This window comes from Buceros rhinoceros, unplaced genomic scaffold (genome assembly GCF_000710305.1).
Source record: "Buceros rhinoceros silvestris isolate BGI_N320 unplaced genomic scaffold, ASM71030v1 scaffold3531, whole genome shotgun sequence".
Lineage (NCBI taxonomy): Eukaryota > Metazoa > Chordata > Aves > Bucerotiformes > Bucerotidae > Buceros > Buceros rhinoceros.
The window spans coordinates 5,740-29,814 of NW_010395780.1; the positions used below are offsets into that span (position 1 = coordinate 5,740).

The following is a 24,075-nucleotide window of genomic DNA, read 5'->3' on the forward strand; positions in this document are numbered from 1 at the left end:
TCTGGAGCAAATCCACCTCCTCATAGAACCCATTTGACAGTGTAAGAATAAAGTGAGAGGCAGAGTTGAAGTTTGTGGTATATGGACTGGGTAAGTGGACTCTAAGTTTGGGGGGAAATTGGCTGGGCTGTTGGACTCAAAAAGGTTGTGATCAGCAACATTGCTTCAAAGTGGTTCCTGGTTAATGGCAGCATCTATCACAGGTGGTTATTGGTAATATTGCTTAATATTTTTATTGGTGACCTAGACAATGAGATGTCTTTACTGTTGAGGACAATAGGATAGAAGTAAACCCAAGCTGGGGACTAATTGACTAGGTAGGAGCTTTTTAGAAAAGGACTTCAGGGTCCTGGTGGACATCAAGCTGCAGATGAGTCTGCAGTGTGCTGTTGTGTTACTGAAAGGCAGTAGCATACTGGGCTATATAAGCAAGAAAACAGCCAGCAGGTTGAAAAATTTTTCTCTTCTTACCATTTCTGAGGCTGCATTTGCATTTGAGTCCTGTTTCCAGTTCTGGCTCTCCTAGTACAAGAAAGGCATTGACATATTGGAACATGTTCAGAGTCAAGAGTTTGGGGGCCATGAAGATTGCTGAGGACATGAAAAGAGATGCTGTTAGAGTTGTAGAAGTTTGGGGGGTTTTTTTTGCGTTTTTTTTTTTTTTTGCCTGAAAAAGAGAAGATCAAGGGAAGGTATTGTTGTCTTTCTGTATCAAGGATGTGATATAGGGAAGTTCGCTTATAGGTGCACAGTGAAAGTGTAAGAGGCAACAGTTCTGGTTGGAATGTGAGGAAATTCCAGTTCTGTATGAGAGAAAAAAGTTTCACTGTGAGGATGATGAAGCACTGGGAAGGGCTTGTGCCTTTAGAGCTTGTGGAATCCTCTGAGGTGTATGGAACTCAGCTGGACAGTGTCCTAAGTAGCCAGCCTGATCTGATTGGACCCCCTTTGAGCAGATACTGGTCTAGAGAACCTCCAGAGTTCCCTTTCAGCCTTAAATAATCCGTGATTCCATAAGTCAGTAGACTTGCAAGCTTGTAGAATTAAACTGTCCTTATATTTTTAGATCATTAGTCAGGTCTCAGGAAGTATGGTATTTGAGTTTTCCCTCATTACCACCAGTGTTTATGACGTATGGGTTAGTTATGTAAAAACATCTTATGTTTTTGCTGTTACAACAAGCAGAGTAAGGGCAGAAGTTTTTGTTTGATTTATAATATACTTAAGCTCACAATTATTTTAGAAATTGGAAAATGATTGAACTTGAGGAATAAAAGTATGTAGAAAATGGGGGGTTTTTTTCAGTTGTTTCTACTCTATTGTTTTTAAGGATTCTCAATCAAGATGTTTAGATTTGCTAGAGAGGTAACTTTTGGATTAGATGAGTCCCAGAGCTGACATGTGACAGCAGTAAACAGATGAAAAATCTGTGAACATAAAACTGAATCGCCCTACACACACAGGTTAAGCAGTGAACTTTGGCTTAAATACTTAAAATACACCCATTTTGAGAATACAAGTACAATAACAAAGATAGCTAAATGTATTTTTTACCTTCAGAGTACTTATATGGTGTTTGGTTTTGTGGGTTTTCTTTTTTTTTTTTTTGAAGTCTTTCCAGAGATGGGTGAATCTGGGAAAAGTTATGCTGGAGAATGACTGAAGGGGTTAGAGCTGATTCAGAGTCTGAGAAGAGGAATGGAAAGATGAATATACATTAGGTCTTCCATATGCCCGACATCCTCATTGTGGAAGTGCAAGATGGTCTGCTAAACCACATTTGAGTATATGGCTAAGAATTTTTTTTTTTCAAGGTATGGTTTGTCATGCTTGTTCTCCATTCAGAAGACTAAGGATTGCATTGCACTTAAGTGATTTCAAAGCTCGGGTTATCTCTGTTCCACTTGAAACTTTAAGACAATTATTAGGGTGTAAAAACTAAAAATTGGATTGGAAGGAAATATTTTGTTCAGTGGATACCAGCACCATTTCTATTATGGCAAAATATGTCTTCAGACTGTATCCAAAACTGCACAAATTATAGTTTGCTTTTTGCCAGTTCCATTTTACAAAGTTAAAATTAAATTGGGACACCTGTCCATAATATTTTCAATCAGTGGGGGAGCTCTGGATTCAGACTCTCGCAATATAAGAAGGATTTTATGTTTCAGTTACACCTCTATCATTGCTATTGGGTGTATCAAAGCTTACCTAGCTATCTACTAGGAATTTCTGTTTGGTTTTTTTTTTTTAAAACAAAAGATAACTCATGAAGATGAACATAGAAGGGAGATGCTACAGTGAACTCCATATGTTTGTTTTCAAATGTTTCTTCTGGCATGAAGTCCCAGGAGGATTTTTATTACACCATGCACTTTGAAGTGAAGAATGTCGCTAACGTTGCATAAAGGAATACTACGCGTGATCCTTCTGATATAAAGTCCATGCACTGTGATGTGGCAAAGAAACAAAAAGATACAATACCTAAATTTTAATCTTCTTTTACCAGCACATATTTGCCTATTGTTCCTGCACGTGAGGAATATAAATGCTTAAAACCTGAAACACTCTTGCTTTTCCACAAATTGAATTCTTAACATGTTTTGCTGTAGATCTGTACATTGAGATTGGTTGGAAATACTTTCGATGAGCTATCTCACTTAATCTTTGTTCAATTTTTAAAAACAAATACAACCTGTGTGAACAAAATCCTTCCGTGAAGATAGTAAAATATGAAGTGTTCAGACGCAGTAGTCTCAATATGCAGTAAGGTGTTCCAAATATCTCAGCCGTAGGACCTAAACTTTTCTTTATAGAAAGAGGGTGTTTCACTCTTCCTCTTTCCCACTCAGACAACAATAAAGTTATTGCTATATTTAAAATGTCAGTTATCTAATACTCTGTAAGAATGGTCATCTTTCGTGTGTGGAGAGAGTGAAGTAATGCGCCCAACTGACTGTAATGTGACTTCATCTTTTTCCAGAATAATGGAGAGAGACAGGGATTAGCCAGCCTTGTAGATCCTGTGGGATGCTTCCCTGCACTCTAAACACATCTGACTGCATGGAAGCTGGTTTCCTTCTTCAAAACTGGAATGCAAGGATTGCCTGAAATGGGGAGGTGAAATTATTTCTGCATGGCAGGATAAGTACAGATGGGGATATGTTGTTTCTAAATCTGAAAAAGCATTTTAATGCTACTGGTGTTATAGATAGTGTTCTACTAATGCCGTTAACCTATGCAATAGGATTTAATGAGGACACAATTTTCAGTTTCTATTTCAGTGGAAGAACTGCAGTGTAAATCCAAGCTCTTTATTTCTGGTGTGTTCAGGTCCAAAGTGCTGAATGAGATGAAGGAACAGGTTCAGCTGAAAAGAAGGAAGTTATCAAGATAATTCTCAGATTGATTAGTTCCTTAACTGGGATTCATTGTGCAGCCGCTAGTTCTGGTGCAGGGATGGAAAGGATCGAACTGCCAGTAGTGATACTGTAACTGCTACACAGGAGAAAATCAGTGCTAAACTGATGGGTGAGGTGTTGCATTAATAGCATGGCAGTAATGTTCCAGAGCAACGCTGCTGGCAAACCACAGGGCCCAAGTGAATGTCTGGCTCAGATTCAGTTTCAGTTATGTGCCACTAAAAATTAAGCCTTTGACCGAAACACATGGAGTATGCTGTAGAGATGCTAGAGTGGCACTAGATGAGTTTAGTTTAGCTCATTTGGCTTTAAGTGTTAATGCTTTTGAAACTGGCAGGAACTGGGAAAGGAGGGAGGTAACATGTAAAGCTAGACTGAAGGAGGTATGGAATACAGTCTGTGTAATAAAGCCTACAGAAAATGCAGGGGTTTCTTCAAGGACAGTGTCAGTTTGGCATGGCTGAATAATCTGCCTGGATACTAACAAACTCTAGAACTTGTAATTTATGTTAGGGACAAAGTCAGTGAAATCTGATTCATTCTTTTAACTAGGGTTGCAAAAGAATAAGGCATTAAATATGGCAGAACTTAATGAAGGCAGCTGTTAAAGTGCAGATCCTTCCAGATTACTCTGGGACATCCAGCAGGTGTGACAGGAGGTCAGCTTGGCTGTCAGGGAGCTCCTGTCTGAGCTCAAGTACAAAGAGGAGAAGCATGAAAAGTGGAATGGGGTTGGGTACGCAGGAGTCACGTAAGTGATTTCCCAGAGTGTGCAGGGATGGAACTATAAAAGCCAAAGCATGACTCAAGTTAAACTGGAAAAGGAGATGAGATACAGCCAGGGGTTTTGTGTAGATATATTGTCAAGAAAAGGTAGAGCAAGGAAAATATGCAAGATAGAGGGTAGTGGAAAAATTAAGTTCAGGAGTAATGTAATTTTGACAGTGCTCACTTAAATTAGTTAGACCAGATAGTTAGTACAGATTGAATTATTCCATTAAGAAAGCAGGTGATAGTTCCATTCAGAGGATGCTATAAGGAGCCCTTCTATTAGGTATTTAAAAAGCAGAGAAAGTCCTTGAAAGTATTTAGAACTGAGTTTCAAGTTTTTGTTTTCCTGTCCTTCAGAGAAAAGTTGATAGCCAACTTTCAGCTGAAGCTGATACTTAAAAGTCCTTCTAATAGAATATTCTGCTGTTATCTATGTACGTGGCTTTTCTAAGTAGGACATAAATCAAAGTGTTATAAAAATCCTGTTTCATGCTGTCTTGTTTAGTAATTGGAGATTGACAGAGAGAATTTTCTTTACCTGATTTTAATAGAGGGGATTAAAGCAGATACCTGCTAACTGCTGGTTCTGATGTTTCGGTGTTGAACTGGTATTTAATGATATTGCATAGCTGGTGTCCCAGGTCTTTGATCTGCAAAGAAAAACTTTACTGATGTGGTTTGTGCCAGACTTAACATTAAATGTCTGGCTAAGTGAACTCAATGTATGCTAGAGGGTCGTTACAGAGGTAATGGTGTCTTTCCTTTTGCAAGGGCAAATTTGCACAATTGTTAGGGAATTTGTAGGTCTACTCTAGAAAGTTAAAATAATCTGCTTTCGTGAGAGGTGTGGCCTTTGAAGGTATGTTCTATTTTGAAGTTGATACGATTTTTGATTCTGGCTTAATCATGTCTTGTTCAAAGTGCCCTTAACTATTAAACTTGTTGCTGTTCTGTTAGACTCTAGAATGTGGCAGAAATCCAATAAATCTCCTATATAAAGTCTTATAAAAGTACCGTATACGTAAGATTCTGTTCCTGTGTAAAGGAAGTATCATGATCATCTTTGGCAGTTCATGCGGGTTCTGACTATATGCCTATGCAGAGTATGATTTTTTTAAAGCAAACCTTTAGCAGCTATTTAGTACAGTCTTTGTTTCAGCCTATACTGAAATATTGCTTACTTTATTGTCTCAGAGGTCAGTAATAAGAATTGTCACCTGATAAGATTGCTGATACCTGAGTTCATAACATACAGTATCATGTCTTTAGCCAATATTATTCAAATCCACATTAATTTCATAAAACCTTACATATACAGCTAACTCTCTTCTTTGAATCTTTACTTCCTGTGCTTGTTACTGCCTCAGCCTGTTACAGGACTGGAGAGACAGCTTTGTCTTATTCTATTGACATAATTAGCCTCACCTTCACCAGAGCTGTCTTATTTATGAGAGGGGGCTTAAATCTTGACCTTAGATTTTCTTTCATCATGTGAGAATGAAAATTGGCATTTAGAGCTTGTTGCTATAGCTACAATATATATAGCTCCTTTGCTAATGTGAATCCCTGAATTCTCTAGTGCATATAGTCAATTGCTTTTTAGATGTCACCTATAGAGATGTGTGTCCTGTACAAAATGTTGTCTCTTATGACTGGCCACTCTGTGAAAAAACTGAGAACCCAGCTGCTCATGTTAAGTCAACATCTGTCTCTGGCTTTGCTGTACAGAATACTTCCAGTGGAAGAGCAAGAGAATCAAACTTGGAGTGCTCATCCAGTGAAGTCAACAAACAGCACCCGCAGGGTTTTACATCCTAAGCTTAAAGGAGAACAGCAGCTTGTTTAGATAATCTTTGTCAAATTTATCTAGGATGTTAGATGTGTTCACATCACTCTCTAGCCAAATAAAAAGCTTATTGCTGCAGCCGTGGTTACTGCAGTCTTTGGCACTAGTGTACTACCTGTTTGGATCATAAGGGTTCAAGAAGTTTTATGATTTTTCCCATTTTATAGGTGATTTTATATGAAACTTGGAGCTGGTATAGATAAAGTTCAAAACTTTTAATAGAATTTCAATTAAAGATACAAAGTCAATATTTTTAATGTCTAAAGGCACTACTTATTTGTAAAAGCAGAACTATAAGGATATACGTGTGAGTTTTATAACAGTCTTTAATCAGAATAATTTGTGTGTGGGGATAAGGCTTAGGGGTTTTTTAGTTGATCTATAAGATTTCCATCCAAACTGTTTAGTCTTACAGCATGAAACTCCCACTGAAAAACAATTCATTCATTGTTTCCATGGATACCAATGGAGCCTTTTTGATTGTGCATTCCTATCAGTAAAAAAAACCCAACAATCTTCCTTGGGGAGATGCCCCAGGCAATGCAACTAAGAGATCTAAAGGCCATAAAGAAATTTATTTATGAAGGGTACTGTAAGTCATCTACTGTATGTGTATTAGACTCTGCATTTAAAGCAGGTGCTTCTGCCACAGTTTGATCCCTGTATATGAAATGGATTGATTTGTCTTCCATTCCTACTTCTATGTGTCTTGGACTGTGAGTAGGAAAGGCCAAATGGAGTTTTATAATATGCAGTGGTCTGTTTTACAGTGGCTTTTCACACCCATGAAACAACTGGATGTTTGTTTATTGCAGAATCTGGGAGTACTTACTTTTTTAATTTTCGTAACTTATAAGATATCTTAGTTCTGTTAATTCAGACTAAAACATTATGATGCTTGACTCTGAATGCTACTGATGTATTTTCTCAGGGCTAGTATTCAAATCCACATAATCTGTGTTCGGGACACTTTTGCATGCTTTTTCCTAGGCGCTTTTCTATAAACAAGCTTCCATCTTCTTTAAGCGAAACCTAGGAAAGCAGTGTTTGGGTGGTGTTTTTTTCATTGCGAAAGTGTATTGTCTAGCAGGAATTTATTCTACAACCAGCTCAGGAGAAAACAGAGGGACCTGTGGTGTATTCTTTAAAAAGAAAAGAACAATCCTATAGTGTAAGCCAATGAGCCAAAAAATACTTATAAGCTTAAGGAAGGGTGAGCTTTGCTAGACTGTCCTAATCTTAAGTCATGATAATTCTTTTTTTTTTTTTGAGTGTGAACTTTGTAGCTTTTCTGTGTGTTGTCCCAAGATTTAGTTTGTTTGTGCTTCTCCCTTACACTGTTACTTACCATGTCTTAGCATGCATCAGACATTACAGGTGGTTTTAGAGCCTGTTTTGGGATAATGATTGCCTGGCTTTTACACAGTTGGCTTCCGACATTAAGGATTAGGATGTATAAATGTATCTGCAGACATCGTGTGTTATTTAAATGCCAGCTGCTTTAAAATTGATAGGAAGTGGCGAGGTGCAAATAAGATGGTTGGTAGAGCTTAACTTTTTAGATAAGCTAAGTATATGCTCTTTTTTTATAAGCTTTTCATACCAGTGTGGCTATTTGTGTGCTGTGAATGGGATGATTTTTTTTAATTGGAACACAGTTAACATCTCCAACATTTTGTACTGAAACTCAGCAAAAGAGAAGTTGCATAACAAGACTATCTGCCACAACTTTACTGGTAAAAAAAGAGTTAGACCTTTAGTTAGTCACACTGGAATTTTATGTTATGAACTATTGTACACTGTTGATAGTCTACATAGCTAAAGCCATGGTGGGTGTTGTTTACAAGTACAATTTGTTGCAGTTCTGAAAATCATAGATTGAAGTGAAACTATATTTTTCCTGATGTCTGATATGCTTTGAAAGCCATAGCTGTATTTCAAGGTCAGTAATGGTAGTTGCAGTGTTCTTTTCCATTGTACTACTTGCTGCTACTTCATGCTATTTAGAATCCAGAACCTTCAATAGAGTGAGAACCAGGTTCTCACCTCTGAAACCACAGAATATACAGTGTTCTAGTTAAACGCTTGAAGTGAAACACTGTTTGTTGCTTTAACTTTCCGAAAGGTATATTATGTGAAGAATTGAATATCCTGTTGATAGGAGAGGAGAATTCTGAGGTCATCTTGTTATTTAGCCAGTGGTATAAAACTCCGATAGATAATATAGAACATCAAATGCAGAATAATATTTCCATCTGACAGTCTTCCCTTCCATTCTTAGAAGGGAGGTAATGTCTGGAAGACATATGTCAACCCTGCTATTCTGTGATTTTTCTAGAGATTTGGAACAGGAGTGAGGGAACTGAAGAGGGTCAGTGCTCAGTAGAGAAGCATGAATTGGTGCTGCAGCTAAAATTCTTTTGATTGTTTTTCTGAGGAGATGCAGGGCTTGAAGTATGACACTAAATTTAGCTACTCCCTAAAATACTAGCATGACTTGTATATACGAACAAGGTGTCACTTACCACATAGCTTGTCAGTATTTGGTTTCCAGTAACTTCTCATCATTACTGAAGTGCAGCAAATCAGTTTATCCTTAGTTGCACAACCCAAGGTGAAGAAACAAAGCTGATTAGGCACTCACTAAATTAAATTTTGTTTACGCCTTAAGAGATGTCTCAATCCACTAGTATGAGTGGCATTAGAATACAACTTCCTGTGTCCTGATTTGGTTGAATGCCTTCAGATTGTTTTGTGCCATGTAGAATTGTCAGGAGCTATTTATGAAATAAAATGAACAGTTTTATAATTTGGTTTTAAATTATGGATAGTCAGTACTCACTTGCTACTAGTTATGATGCTGACTTATTTCTATGCATCTGGTTTCCCAGTGTGCAAAACTTCACTGTGTAGAAACACGTAAAATAACGTAGCCAGATGACTAGAATCCTAGCTGGGGGGAAGGAAAAGCAAAACAAGCCAATGTGAACATTTTTTACAATCTCTAATGATTTTTTTAAAATCATATGAGTTACCTAGTGCACTTGAGATGCGGTGTGGAAGGAATGACCAAGGTTGTCTTAGTCCTAAATGCATAAATGAGGGAAAGGAAATCAAGCAACTTAAGTTTTGTTTTTCTTGGGCAATGACTTAAATATTGGGATGGAACATTCTTCAGCATATTTTCAGGTGTTGGTTTTTTCAAGGTTGTCTTGGTGTGTTTGCTCTGAAATTTTGCTTATTAGATTGTGTTTACATTGAAGGGTGAAGATGTCAACCGGACACTTGAAGGTGGGAGGAAACCTCTTCACTATGCAGCAGACTGTGGACAACTTGAGATTCTGGAATTTCTGCTATTGAAAGGAGCTGATATTAATGTATGTACATCAGTTTGCAAACAGATGTTACGATGTTAAGATCTTCACCCACCCCCCTACCCACACATCAGGGATTGGTATAAGTGCGTAAATAGTTACTGAAAGACTTAGATCCAGCTAAAAAATTTGATGCATTTAGACATATTTGAGATCTTCTAGAGGTTAGGAGCTTAAAAGTACATTTATTGAATGTTTTTATTGTTTTTGAACACACTAGGAGAAGTTGCTTCTAGCTATCAAAAGTTAAAATTTAATTTGACCGTGATTAGAAAAATCCAGTAATCATGTCTAAGTAAAATTTGCGTGAAATACATTTTACACTTGTTGGAAGGGACTTCAGAAGTTAGCGCAATGCAACCCTGGCCGGGAGAGGATCAAATCTGCTTAGAGTGGTGTGCTTGTCTGGTTTTTTAGAGACATTTTTCCTGATAGAAACTTAGTCGTTTTGCTGTAGCTTGACATGCATGGCTTTTTGTTGTGAAAGTACTCAGCTGGCCTGTATCGGCACTTCAAAATAGTGTAGTTCTCCATGAGGTGAAGTTTTAAATATTTTAACCATACACCCCAAATGCTGTGCTTTAGAATACTTGTCTGAAAGTTAAAGTATAAGACACCTTACCTTTTAGTCCGTAACAAAATGGCTTGGACGTTTTCCTTGGTGTCTGGAAAGATTCTCCCTTCCTCAGGAGCACTCCTAACTGGAAAGGAGATAAAAACAGAGGAAGGGGGGGAAAATAAAATCATTTCAGTTGCTCCATTTCTTACTCTTCCCAGGACTACAGTTTAGAGAGGAGAAGACAACCCAAACAATGTTTCAGCCAAAACTGGTTTCTGAAGTTACACTGGCTGGGAAATGGGAGAATTAGGAGTAGTGGTTTTAAATTGGGCAAAATTTTAAAGCCCCTCAGTTTCTATCATTGGCTAAAAAAAAAAAAATAGACTTTGGGATAGCTAGAAATCTTACGGAAACAATATCTTGCAGTTACCTGACTTTTTTAAATGAAGACTTTACATTTTAAAAAGGAGAGTGAAAAATTCTGAGGGAATGCATTTCTGGATAATATTCTTAAATCCTTTCCTTAGCTCTGCTGTTGACAAAACAAAATTAAAAAATGAAATAAATCTTTTAATGCTGTGTGAAATTGTACTTCAAATAACTGTGTCTTAATTTACAGGCTCCAGACAAACATAATATCACACCACTCCTGTCAGCAGTCTATGAGGGCCATGTTTCCTGTGTGAAATTGCTTCTGTCAAAGGTGAGATACAATTGTTTAGAACAAGTTATCCATTAGCAAAGTGTATTACTATGACTTTTTTCAACAAAATTATGATGCTCGGAATAAGTTCAAAACATCAAACAAATTCTGTTTATGTTGCTAGACCAGAGGGGACACTCAGATTATGGAGAAGACATTTGAAGGAGAAAATTCCAGGGCTTTAGCAGTGTAGCGATAGTGTAGTTAATTAGTGAGTTCTAGCTAGAGAGCAATTAACAGCAAATCAGGCAAGAAAAAAAAAAATGCATTCCTTCAGCAAACAGGGAGGAATAGGATTTATCTTTGGCAATTGGCTGAAGTGTTTCACGTGATGGAATCTCCACTGTGAGGTTGCTCAGAGGTGTGGTTTCCCTCTGCTTTTGCCAGAAGACTGAAAACCCATCTGGTCTGGCAGAGAGAGGGGAAGTAAAAGTAAGAGGACAAGCTTTCTCTGTTTTGGTGCTTTTAAATTTTTGTCCTGGTGAGAATAAGCTTAATCTGTTTGTGTTCTCCCTTTGATTCCTATTAGAAAGGTGATCCATTTTACATAGTAGTAGTTAGTTCAAGCATTGTTTTGTCTCCATTCGTATGAGCTCTTTCTTGTTACACCTCACTTATTTGAAGAGGAGGTTAGCAGTGCGATTTCAGTACGTGAACCCAGTTAAATCATGGCCAAAAGATTTTTTGCTGCGTAATGATTTTATACGCCACTTGCAAGGTAAAGTTTTCTGTTACTGCTCTAAATCCTGCATGAAATTCACTTGATTTCTTTGATCCTGTCTAATGTTAAGCGTTTCTGTGACTGTTCATTTAGGATTGAAATGGTGCATCCAACTTGCTAAATTTGTTGTGAGGACCGATTCTTTATTTAATATCGTTACATACATGTTACAAAAAAAATCTATCCTTTATCCCACGTTGTATTTTTTTGTTTTGAAGTGGTTTATGTTCTAAATAGCTCAAATAATAAGATGCCTTAAAACTTGAGTTCACAGATGAATTGTCTGGCAACTAGTAAGGGTTGTGCATTCATTGTAATTTCTGTCATTGAGGGCATTAAGATCCTTCCTGAACCAGCTATTTTTCACTTGGCTTGCGAGAAGGTATTGATCTCTATACTTGGTAAAAATTTAATGGTATTGGTTAAGTTCAACAGTCATAAAGATGAGCCAATCTTACAAAGATGTACAGAATGTTGTTAAAAAGTGAACATGACCTAGGAGATGAAGTTAAAAAAATGTTATGTGATTATGGACAGTTACAGGTAGTTAGGGAAAGCTTATATTCTTTGATTTCTTCATGCAGAGCTAAATGCTGTACCGTGTTTGTTTGCTTCCATTCACATGGGCTTGCTGGTGAAATATTTATGAAGTGGAACTTCGTTCATCAACTCTGTTTGAGGCAGATCTTAGATAAAAAAATTGTACTTTCTCTTAATACAGTTATCCTATGACCCTTGCTTGAACATCTGTCATACCATCTTGTTTGTAACGTAGTGTGATTTCTCAGGTACCTGGGAATTTCTTAAAAATGACTGACTTTTTGATTTTTTTTTTGGTGTTCTTCCTACTTCCTTTGGAGTAGGATGTATTTTATTGTTACTGCAAATGCAGGACGAACTAGTGTTACTGTATGTAAATAGGGGATCAGCAAATGCTGGATCAATAAATTTAAGATTTTTCTTCAAAGCTATTCATTGTTGCTTTTGTAAATACTATACTGCCATTTACTGCTGAGAAGCTTATTATTTTACATGTACCTACTTTTACTGTGTTAGTTGATCTCTTGCAGAGATACGTGGCCTCTGTCATAGAATATCCCTTATGCCCTCAGACTAGAAATTAATAACCTCCTTAACATAGTTTTAAACAGGAAAAAAGAATTTTTTTGTACGTCCACAAGTTTTGAGAGCTAATGAACAGTGATGCATTTCTTCTTAGTCTGTTGGCGTACAAGAAATTTTTTGAAATTATCAGTTTGATCAAATTAAAATTATGTAAGGAATAAGAGTGTTCCTCTTTATCTGCTAAGATTAGATTTAATATAAATAATCTTATGTTGGGTGAAGTTGTTGATTTGGAAATTGAATTAAACTAACATTCTGTTCTGCCTTCTGTAGCATATGAATTGTGGGGATGTTCATAAACCTTTAATGTGAGACTTTTGAGCTATTGAGAGGAGGAGGGGTGTTCCAAGAAATGTCACACATTAATAGAACATAAAATGCAAAAAATGTACCTTAATAAAAGTACCTAGTATGAAGAAGGTTAGCATAGTCAAGGTGACCTCTAAGTTTTTTGTATACTTTCTGTTATTCTCGAAAATCTATTCAAGTAAGCTGATTATTTTTTGTGTAATGTGACCACAGAGCGTTCTTTAAACAATCTTCCACTGAAAGCAATAAAAGTATTAGAGCATAATTCATTTTGAGAGGATAATAAATATGTATAAATAGTAGAGACATTGAATCAAGATTCTGAGCTCTTAAACTGACCAGAATAATTAGAGTAGACACTTGATCTTAAGCTGAAATAGCCTGGGCTGCTGCAAACCTGTGCTTTCTGGTTTTGATACTGGAGATCATGCAGTCACACAGTGAACCACAGCCAAGCTTCTTCTGAGATTAGGTTAGAAACAGTTTTGAACTCATAAGAGCTTGGCCTGAGAAGTACTGGGGAACTGGCTCTTAGCAGTTCAGTCTCTACAAAAGTTTTTAGTGTACACGTCACGTAACTATTAGAATTTTCTGTAGGTGATACTCATAGTTGAAGTTATTACACCAACTGTTGTCCCTTAAAAAGCAGCAATTTGTTTTACAGAATTTCAACTAACTTTCAACAAGGGTTTCCTGTGATGAAGCACAGTTTGTTACTATTGTTATTCCTCAGACAGGACTGGTTTGGGCTTCTTAGCTAATGCTTGTCACACATGGAAGTTGAGTTCTGAGATGATGCTGTGTCTAAAATACAAATGACTTTTAGGAATAGCAAAGGCTGGTGGTTTATCTGGAAATCACTGACAGTCCATATACAGCTGAACTGATAGAATTATTTAGATTGGAAAAGCCCCTTAAGATCATTGAGTCCAACTGTAAATCTAACACTGCTGAGTCCACCACTAAACCATGTCTGTAAGGGCCATGTCTACACATCTTAAAAACTTCCAGGTTTGGTGAGTCAACCATTTCCCTGGACAGCTCATCCCAGTGCTTGACAACCCTTCCAGTGAATAAACTTTTCCTAGTATCCAACCTTAACCTCCCCTGGCACAACTTGAGGCCATTTCCTGTTGTGCTATCACTTGTTACCTCAGTAAAGACACCAACACCACCTCACTACAACCTCCTTTCAGGTAGAGAGTGATGAGGTCTCCCCTGAGCCTCCTTTTCTCCAAACTAAACAACCGCAGTTCTTTCAGCTGCTCCTTTAAGACTTGGTCTCTAGACCCTTCACCAGCTTTGTTGCTCTTCTTTGGATGCATTTGAGCACCTGTGGTGATTTGCAGAGATCTGTGTTTTAAAGGTGTAGGAATATTTAAGGACATAAGAAGAAAGTGTTGAGGTTTAAGATTTTTTTTTAGGCATGTTGTTATGATCTGAGCTATAAAAGCTTTTAATAATCTATTGAAATCTGGCTGATCCACTGGATGTGATGTGTCAAACTTTGTCTTTCATATACATTGCTCTTTTACTGTTAAGTTGGAAGAAAACTTCCAAGGTTTTCATAGGGTGCTAGGATGACTTGAAATAGTTCTATTTCTGTTCCCTATCACCCTTCGGCTCAGAAGAGTTCAGAATAGGCACTGTAAAGACAAGATCTTGGAGGTGAGATGCTCCTTTTCCCTTCAGAAGCTCAATTATTAATTATAAATCTGGTGAGTCCATTTGGATTTTTTTCTTACATTAGAGCAAGACTTAATGCTAATTATAGGCATTTATTGGACACACAGGTAACACTAACTGTATTTTCCTTTCTTATGGAAATTTAACTGTTAAACTACGTTTGGAGTGACTACAGGACGAACAAAACTAGAGGTATTGCTCTTAATCCTGAGCTACTTGCTCTTTGTTCTTTAGATGTCTTCTGATAAGCAGTAGAAAGCCAGTTCTAACTTCCAGTTAGTGTTCCCAGCCATTCTTGCTATAGCCCCAACCAGATGACCAGTTCTTGTTCACTGGGGTTAGCAGCATGTCAGAATCAAATGGTTTTGCAGCTTCTGAGGAAGCAGGCTGTCTCCATATGCAATTTTATGTGAAGGCAGTGGAGGAAGACAGATATTTCAAATTCTCAAGAGCTCCTGGTCTGGTTTGACAGTATCATAGCAGGGTGATACCTTGGACAAGCAGAATTACTGACTTTATTGTGCAGTATTTGTAGGAATATGTTGAGGGAAAAGTATAGATAAACCAGGTTAGACGACATCTAACATGCAGATTTTTTTTTTCGAAAGCCTGGAAGGGACCCCAAGAGGTTACCTTCAAGTTGTTTTTAAGAATGCTGGTGTGGTAGTAGATGGCTGACTTGTTCTCAAAGGCCTTCCATGAGCCAAAGTCAGTGTCTACCATTCCTTAAGATGTTCAACTTTCTATCATGCCAGTGGTCAGATCTCTATAATAGAACTGTACATTGTTTGTCAGGTTGTAATATTACCACCGTTATGGAAGCATTACCTGTGTCTAGGTTTGGTCAGCTTCTGAACAAAATTACTGTTGCTGTGAGAGTTGTGTTGGGTTGCATTCCCTCTATCTAAATCTTGTGGGTCTGAGGGCCTTGAATGCATATAAAATTATATTTGAAAAGTTCCTTTCTGAAAATCCAAAAGATTTTACTAACAACCTTAATCTGAATAACTTTGGGGCATTCATAATAGTGTAGTAGGGAGATATAATATATCATGCTGCTTTCTGAAGAATTAAAGTGGAAGGGTGTGATATGTGATGTATAGGTGGCCCTTCCTTAGTGTCCTGGGTTTGGTTAGGGTAGAGTTAATTTCCTCAGCTAGGATAGCCAGACTGAACCAGCCAATGGGATATTCGATACCATACTAGTGTAATACCCAGTACATGGGAGGGGTGCAGTAGCAGTGCATTGTATACTGCTCACTGATTATTGTTACTGCTGTTGTTTCCTCTCTCTTTGTTTTGTTTAAGTAAACTCTTAACCCTCATGGCTTTACTTTTACCTTTTTTTTTTTTATTCCTCACCGGTGTGAGGAAGGATGGGCAAGCAGCTGCATGGTGCTTAGATGCCAACTGTGTTCAAACCATGGCACTTTGACAATTTGAAATATTCCAAATTTAAAGCAGTTTTTTAGGCTGCAGTTTGACAAGATGAAGCATACAGTGGTGTAAGGACTCTCTATCACAAGTCCCCTAATTTTTTTTTTTATGGCAGCATTTGGTAATGGGTGAGGAATCTAGCAAGTCTTAACAAAAAACAACCTGGTCAGTAGCCTTGTCAAGATTGGTAAGGGCAGTCAATGCCACTGGATGCTCTGTAACATTCAGCCAATGTGCAGTCACGTTTAAATCTGCCCAGCCAGATACTTGAGTTTTCTTCAGAAGTTTAATTTATAGTGTTCTGCAACAGCTAAAATTATGTGAGAGTGAAGGACTGCTTGTACACAGTGTTTCTTGCCATACTGTCCATTCAGTGCAGGACATGAGCATGTTGTCTACCAACATAAGGCTGCAGTCCCGTGTTAGAGCTAAGCCAATGCAAAGGTTAGTTGCCTGCAGAACATGTGATTCTGTTCAGTCCTCTAATATTCTTACCTGCATATCCCTACTGCCTCATTGCAATAGGCCTGGTATTTACCTATTGTTCATTTTTGCCTATTGCAAGTTAATTTCTGTAATTAGTTTCCTGCCCATGGAAGCCTCCAGATTAAAGTTCCATTGTGGATTTAGTTCCTTGTATTAGTATATGGAAATGCTGGTGCCAAATCAAGAAACAGAACTGAGGTAACTTCAGTTTTACTTCAACTGTTGCCTTGGGAATTTTTTAAGTGCTCTTGCGGTGTGACCTACCTGTTCCAGACAGTCATCTCATGGGTTTGATTACAGTTTTTGTACATGTAGGCTAGAAGCCAGTTTCTCTGTTTTTCTGCTTATATCTGTGTTGTCCTTTGTAAATGGCAGATGGTGTTTGCTTGTTCCCATGTGCTAAATGGTTGCTCAGATATGTCTGTTGTGACCCTCTTTTTGTAGGGAGTAGATGAATTTCAGATGAAATTTGAGAATAGCAGACATGCAAAGATGGGATGGATGGAGCTAAGTCCCTTTAGCTAACCCTGCAGTGTCCCTTATACCCACACTGACCTTATACTATTAGTTGCAAAGGCACAAGTGATCTCTTTCTCTCTGTTACCATACTTCATGTTTATTCTTGCAAAAATATTTTCCCTGTAGTCCTTGAAGTGAGTTTGTCATCATCATTTCAAAAGCCTGGTTTGATGTTTATCAGTTTTGATAAACTAAAGAAACACCAGCTATTGTCATTTGACAGCAGGTAGCTGGGGTGTTGTTATTTCTGAAGAACCGAGGCATCTTTACAACTTCTTTTCTAAGAAAAAAAATTAATGAAGGCTAAATGTCTCATTTTAGCAGTGAAAATAAAAATACTAAAAATCTTTATGAAGAAATAGGCTGGGCAAGGTACAAATTTGAGTCAATAACAATGATTTTGACCTTGGTATGGAAAGTAACATTTGGCTATAAATGTAGGTGGGATGAGACTTTAAGAAGGTGAGAAGTGAAATAGATGCTTAAAAAAGGAGCTGTAGCTGCATGCTCAGTGTGAAGAGATTTCACTGGTAGAAGTAAGAAAGTCTAGAATGTTATGCCTGCCAAAAACAGAGTTTAATATGCTGCTACCTCTCTTGTGCAGTTTCAAGGAACTGTAACTGATTACTTCTGGATAGGTTTTTAGATTTCATAGGTCTTATTTCCTGCCCCTCTGCTCCCACTATCCCCCCTAAGAATGCTTTAAATTCTGTTTTGAGTCAGCTATGGCTCCATGGCTCCAAATAATGATGTAGTTAACATTTTTCTAAACTAACTAGTGATCCTGTAGCCTATGGCTATGTATTAAAACTGAAGTGATATGAAAACTCCAGGAGAGCTCCTTCCTTAATCTTATGTGTGTTATAACACTTAGTCTAGCTTTTCAAATTGCTGTCTCTGGCAGGGTATTAAGAGCTCCTTTAACCAAGTGATTTAGCTCTAAGTTTCTTCTTAGAACCCTTGCAGGCATTTAAAGTGTGGTCTTCTGTGAAAGGTGGGTCATCCTCGTAATATTTGGTTTGAGTTTGGAAAGTACATTCAGCAGAAATGGTGAATTAAGTATTGTGTAGAAGAATTACCCGATGGAATTTACTAGTGGGTTTTACAGGAAGTACTTGAAATGGGATTTAAATATTCAGTAGTGGTTGCAAATGAGTACTCCAGCAAGCTTAAACGGTAATTTTGCAGCTTCAGAAATCAGACAGCTCTATAATGCTGCTTTTACTCTAGTAAATCATTTGTTCACTATTGAAGTTGTTGACAGTGTTTTAGGTTTGGGGTTTTTTTCCCAAGTTTTCAGCTGTTGTAATGGTTTCATAGGTTTAACCCACAAATTTTGCTTTTATTTCATTTTTTTCTATTCATGAAGCATAGCAAAAACATTGTGTTTAATTATGTTTTTATGACTAAGATACTTTGAACTGTAGCTTCACGTATTATTTGTTTTGGTATTCGAGTTTAGACATTTCTTTCAATATGAAAATAAGATATACCAACATACAGTTATTTTGCATCAATAAAACAACTTGCATTATTTAAAACAAAGTGAAATAGTTATATTACTTTGCTCTCTATAATTACAGTACATACAAAGGGTTACTGATAAACACCTAATATAACTTAAGCGTAGATATAATATACTGTTCCGAAGGTAGTTTCTCCAAAAGGCCTCCATTACACGCTTTCTTCTAGTTAACATTTCACTGAGGACTTAGCGATGCCTTGTTTGGATGTTTTAATTTTGGAATCGTCAATACTCAGTTTAATTTATTACTTACAGAAGAAACTTAGATGCAGTTTGAAAACTTCAGAAGTTGAGATTACGGATGATTTATTTTCAAGATCTGCAGTTGTGCTAATCATAGTGATCAGCCATAATCAATTACTCTCATGACTTTGACAAATTGGATTAATTTAATGGTTTTCACCATAGCACAGTTATGATCATCTCTGATGGTTCAGGCCTGCCCAGTATGATCCAACCCAAAATACTGGTAATGTGGTAACATAAACTTAAAGATTAAAAGCATAGTTTTTGTTGGCATGTCTAAAATGTTCAAGTAGTGTCACTCCTTCCCAACCTATAGGGATTAAAGCTACATTGTTGGTCTGAAATCACCAATTCATTATAAAATTGTAAAACATACTTTAGTGGGAAAAAAATCTAAATGTGAGATTTTATACTTGGAAGCTTTTCTGTACATTAAAGAAGACTTCACCTTCCATTTGAGCACAAGATTTTAATGTTTAGATTAACAAACAGCTACTACACGTATGCTAGATCAGCCTCCAAAAACCTTAATTAACATACTTCTTTCAGTATATAATAATGCAGTATCATATTAATTCTTAAATTGAAAGACTCTTAAGTACTGAAACACTCAATGGGTGAAGGTGGTTTTTAATTCCCTCGACAAGGAATGGGTGAATTTACTAAAGCAGAATGGGTTAAATCTTAGGTGTTAGGGCTACCAGAAGTAGCATAAACCCTCTAGGTCAGAGCTGGGACATACATTTCTAATAAACACTTCTTGTTCAGGCTAGAGATCAAAATACTGGATCCTTAAAACATATCTTTTGTATAATGCATTTTGCGTATTCCTACAAATCTGCTTGTTTTTATAATCTTTCCTTTTTAGACTATCAAGCCTTACTTATACAGTACATAGCTTAGAAATAGTTCTGGGAATTCTTAGTATACCTTTCAAGTTTATAAAAAGATGTGGAATATCATACTGCAGACATCCTGACGAGCAGACCTGTGGAGGATTGCAGAGTGATACCTAGAACTACTCTGTTGGCATCGGAGTTTCAGTTGAAAATGTTTTGCTCTGACTTACTCTAATACATGAAAGTAATTAGCTTTAGTCTAAAAAGAACTTCCTGCTTAAAGTTGTTGTCATAGTACTACGTTAACAGTAGTTAATCCTTTTAATTAATCTTAAAATATTTTTCTAGGAATTTGATGCATATTGAAAAAGCTTTTGTAATTTTAAGCAATCATTTGCAGCATGTTGTGACCTTAAAGTGAAGCAGAAATGCCATATCTTGTGTTCATTTTTTTCACTTCTGCCTTTTCAGTACTGTTAATGTTAAATAACAATATTGGAAGAGATTCTACTCTTAAGAAGTAAATTAATTTTTGGTAGCTTTGGACAAAGTCAGAACTGAATTGTTTTCCAAAATACCAGGGTTTTATTTTGCTCCTGTTATGTACCAGCCTTTTACAAACAAAATAACAAAATAATAAATACTAAAAACTGGACCAAAGCAACACTGGTTGCTGTATTTTAGTTTGCTTGTGTTATTTTCGGAGATAGTGGATTTAACTGATACTTATTTGAAAAGCAGAAAGATATATAAAATCCAGATTGTTCCATGGTTTTCTTTAAGAAATTGATTTTGCAACGTAAAAAATTTTTTTTACTGTAGTGTAGGAGGAACCAATATCATGATACAATAGGCAATTATCATTTTGAATGCTTCTAATGGAGGATGAGGTTTCATGTGAAAGATGTGAGAAATCTCATCCATTCGTTCAGCTTTCAAAATACTTCTACTTTTTTTATAAAATATGCAATTTGATCTCTGCTTTCTACTAGAAGTGTATTGCAAAAAGATACTGAGTTAGACAAGATTACACCTTTTTTTTTTTTTTTCCTCCTCTGAAAGTGGCAGAAGGAATGCCATTTGGGAAGAGTTGTGAGTAAGACACTTCTCGCTTATTCCCCTCATTCATAGTTGTGGTATTGGGGATTTTAGAGGTATATCCATCTGTCCCCTTTAAGAAGTGTTTATAGATTTGTTGTCCATTAATTCATCCATATCCTTTTTGAACAAGCTGACATCTGCCTCCTTAGCGTTATCTGGCAATTCACTCGAAGTTTGCTGCTTGCTGCACGAACCAGTCTTCTGCCAGCTTCATGAAGTGTCCCCAGTTGCAGTTTTACGGGATTTGGTGACAGCTCTGCATTGCATTTATCTGCTGCCTCCGTATCTTTTTTTTTTTTTTTTCTGGACAGCAATTGTACCCTAGCATCTATCATGCTGCCTTCAGAGCATGTTTAACATTTGTGCCTGAAGAGGGCAAACATTCTTGTTTGTTTTACCCTGGCAAATAAAGAGCGTTTTTTATATAGTTGTGTGTGTATTTTAAGAAAAGAACATAACACAAACATAAAATATTAATAGCTTTTTACTTTGGGGAAGTAGAGAATACTGTGGAGTCATTGTACTTTTATGAACTTTTCATTAAACTTGCCTCCAGGCAGTGTTGTATTTCTGCAAATTAAAGTCCTTTTGACCTGAACTTTATTTCCTCCTCGTTCTACAGAACGCGGGCAGGAATCTCCCTGCCTAGTAAGGGGCTGTTCTCCTAATTTATTATCACTGAGCTTATTAAATGGTGCCCTCCTTAGGTAGCCATGAATCTCTTACCCTACATTCAGTAAAGCTGTTTTAGAAACTCCAGTCTTGCACGTCTGTAACTTTTCTGAAGTACAATTGTGCATGAGGGTGGAAAGCAGTCCTCTGTCTAAACTAAAAGGTTTCCTTATACCTTAAATTTATTGTGGTTAACAGTTATCTTTTATACCCTAAATGCTGATTTGTTAGTGGAGAGTATTGTAAGTTGAAGTTCTTTAAACTCTGATTCAAGATGAATACTGGCAGGTCAGTCACTGTATAGTTCCATTTTTCTTCAAGTCTAAGTTCTTTCAGATTTTCTGTTATTAACATCAAAGAAGAGCTTTGAAGCCCTTTTGATTTCCGTATGGATTCTAATCTGAGAGTGCTATCTAAGCAGTAGACCACCAGATGGGCACTGCTGCTTTAGAAACCAGTGTGAAACTGTCTTTTTGGAATAGCAGATTGAATATTTACAGGTAAAGAGAGCAGAGGTTTCCAAGCGGGAAATAATCTATGTTGTGAAAAGTAGTATTGGCAGTAAGTCACAGTAATATCAGATCCAGTGTATGAGACTGTTAGAAACAGTTACAATGGGAAGTTTAGTGGTCTGTGAGTTGTCTTGGGAACAGACATGGTATGATGTATGGAAGTTTAGTGGGGTTTTAGGTGAATAATCTTTTATCAGTAAAGAAGCTCTGGAAATTCTAGGTCTATCATGTCCTTAAACTATTAGGTGTCCTGAATAGTAACTATTTAATCTGTGCACTTCTTTCCTTGTAATGTAATTGAGAAAATATTTGTACTTACTCTGTGAAGAGTTCATACATAAACTAAAGACAAACCTCTACAGTACATGCTCTTGAGAAAGTGTGTCTGTACCCACAGTGTTTTTCCTGTCATTTGATTGAGCAGATACACGTTTTAAAGTGAGATTTGCATATCTTCTCAAGGAGAGTTGTTCTGGAATCTTGTTTTCCAGACACATCTTTCTTATCTCTAGAGTCAGTCCTGTGTTCTCTAAGTTTTGTCCCTCTGTTTAACTACCCTGTTTTCAGTTTAGTCTGGGGTTTCCATTTTATGTATATGACTACACAGTGCTCAAAACAAACATGGGTGGTTAATCACTCTTTGCTTCTTTTGCTCTCCTTCCATTATTCTGGCACTGAGGCTATGTTTGTGCTTACTTTTCTGCAGTTTGTCTGGTTGGAGCATTTCTGTTACCCTCTGTCCTCCTGTTGCCTTTCAGATGTACACATAGCTCATTCAAAAACTGTATTAATTTTAAACTTGGAGTGATTTTCTGTGGTTTTGTTTTTTGTTTCTTTTTTTTCTATGTAGCAATAGGGATTTTTTCAAAATGGGAGAGAAACACAGTCATAGGTGGATGTAGTATTTTATGATATGGAAAGAAAATAGCATGACTTTTTAGTAAACAAGCTCTTCCAGATGTTACCTGTCTTAATTTAGCATGTGAAATGTTGCACCATAGATTTCATAGAAGTGTGTAACGCTCAATTCTTGCATTCGTAAGAGTAACTGCCGGAAACAAACAAATCTTTCTGTTTCTATCCAAGATTAATTCATACTTTGTTGATCTTGCAACTTTGTGTGTGACAAAAGTTATGTGACTTTTTTCCTAATTCTAACGTTTGAAACCTAGATTAGCTGCATTGTACATAAATCTTGTCTGTTCAGTTTCTAAATGAAAACAATGCACTGCACCAAAAAGCTGTGTATAATCAATATAATTATTCAAGGTAACTAGCTGTTGTGACGCACTTCATACTAATACAGTCTGGCTTTATGAATTAACAGTCTTTCCCAATGTCTTTACAGGGTGCTGATAAGACTGTGAAAGGCCCAGATGGACTAACTGCCTTTGAAGCCACTGACAACCAGGCAATCAAAACTCTTCTTCAGTGACGGATGGACTGATATCTTAAATGTCTCTCCTGTGGCCTCACACTGCTGCCTGTCTGTCACTCTTTGCATCTTCCAGCTTCTTCAGCTAAATACTTGGGGGGGAGGGAAATTCTTTATGAATCAGACTAGTTAGGGGCTTGTATCAAAGATAATCTGTTTGGAGAGGGTTGAAAACTATTATGAACAGCGTCCCACTATGAATTCTTTTCAGTGCACAATCTCTTCCTATTTCTATGGCAAATGGAAGAAGGAAAACAAACTGTGATCTTGAATTTTTGGCCTGTAAATCTCCTAGGTTAGTACTGAGGTTTTTGTGAACAGATTCCTTTAGATGGAAGTAATGTGCTATGTACCTGAAACAAACTGTAAAGGAGACAATAGTCTCATGCTATTAGTGTCTGCCATAATCTGAAGTGTAGTAATGTAGGTGGCTGGGTTGCTTTAATCTCTTCTCTCTCAGTGGGTAGCTTTCTTCTTCTGCCTAAAGCTTACATTGCAGTTTTGAGGACTTTTGATACTAGTTATTGGAGCTGTTCTTTATATTGACTGATTGGATGTCACACTAATGTTTTTCTGACTCTTGAGTAAATTAGGAGAGATCAGTTGAGGCATGGTGGAGTTACACTCCAGGACATCTGCCAAGTACTTTTGGATGCTTGATTTGAGGTTTCTTTTTTCCGTGTTTGTTCTAGTCCAGGACAGACACTTCAAGTAACTGTTTTTGAGAGAATTCAAAATGTCACTTCAGTTATTTCCAAAAGGACTATAAGATAGAATTTCTTTACTC

General features: G+C 37.0%; 1 protein-coding gene across 1 annotated transcript; it reads left to right on the top strand.

The window, feature by feature from the left end:
* The first annotated feature begins 4,682 nt into the window (after positions 1–4,682).
* MTPN (myotrophin) lies at positions 4,683–24,075 on the top strand. The gene is made up of 4 exons (XM_010145650.1): positions 4,683–4,697; positions 9,303–9,416; positions 10,592–10,675; positions 23,202–24,075. The coding sequence occupies exons 1-4, from the start codon at positions 4,683–4,685 to the stop codon at positions 23,286–23,288; spliced, it is 300 nt and encodes a 99-aa protein (XP_010143952.1). The 3' UTR covers positions 23,289–24,075.

Coding starts and splice junctions, on each gene's coding strand:
- MTPN (XM_010145650.1), top strand. Junction 9,417..10,591: donor TGAAAGGAGCTGATATTAAT/GTATGTACATCA, acceptor CTTAATTTACAG/GCTCCAGACAAACATAATAT. Junction 10,676..23,201: donor TGAAATTGCTTCTGTCAAAG/GTGAGATACAAT, acceptor ATGTCTTTACAG/GGTGCTGATAAGACTGTGAA.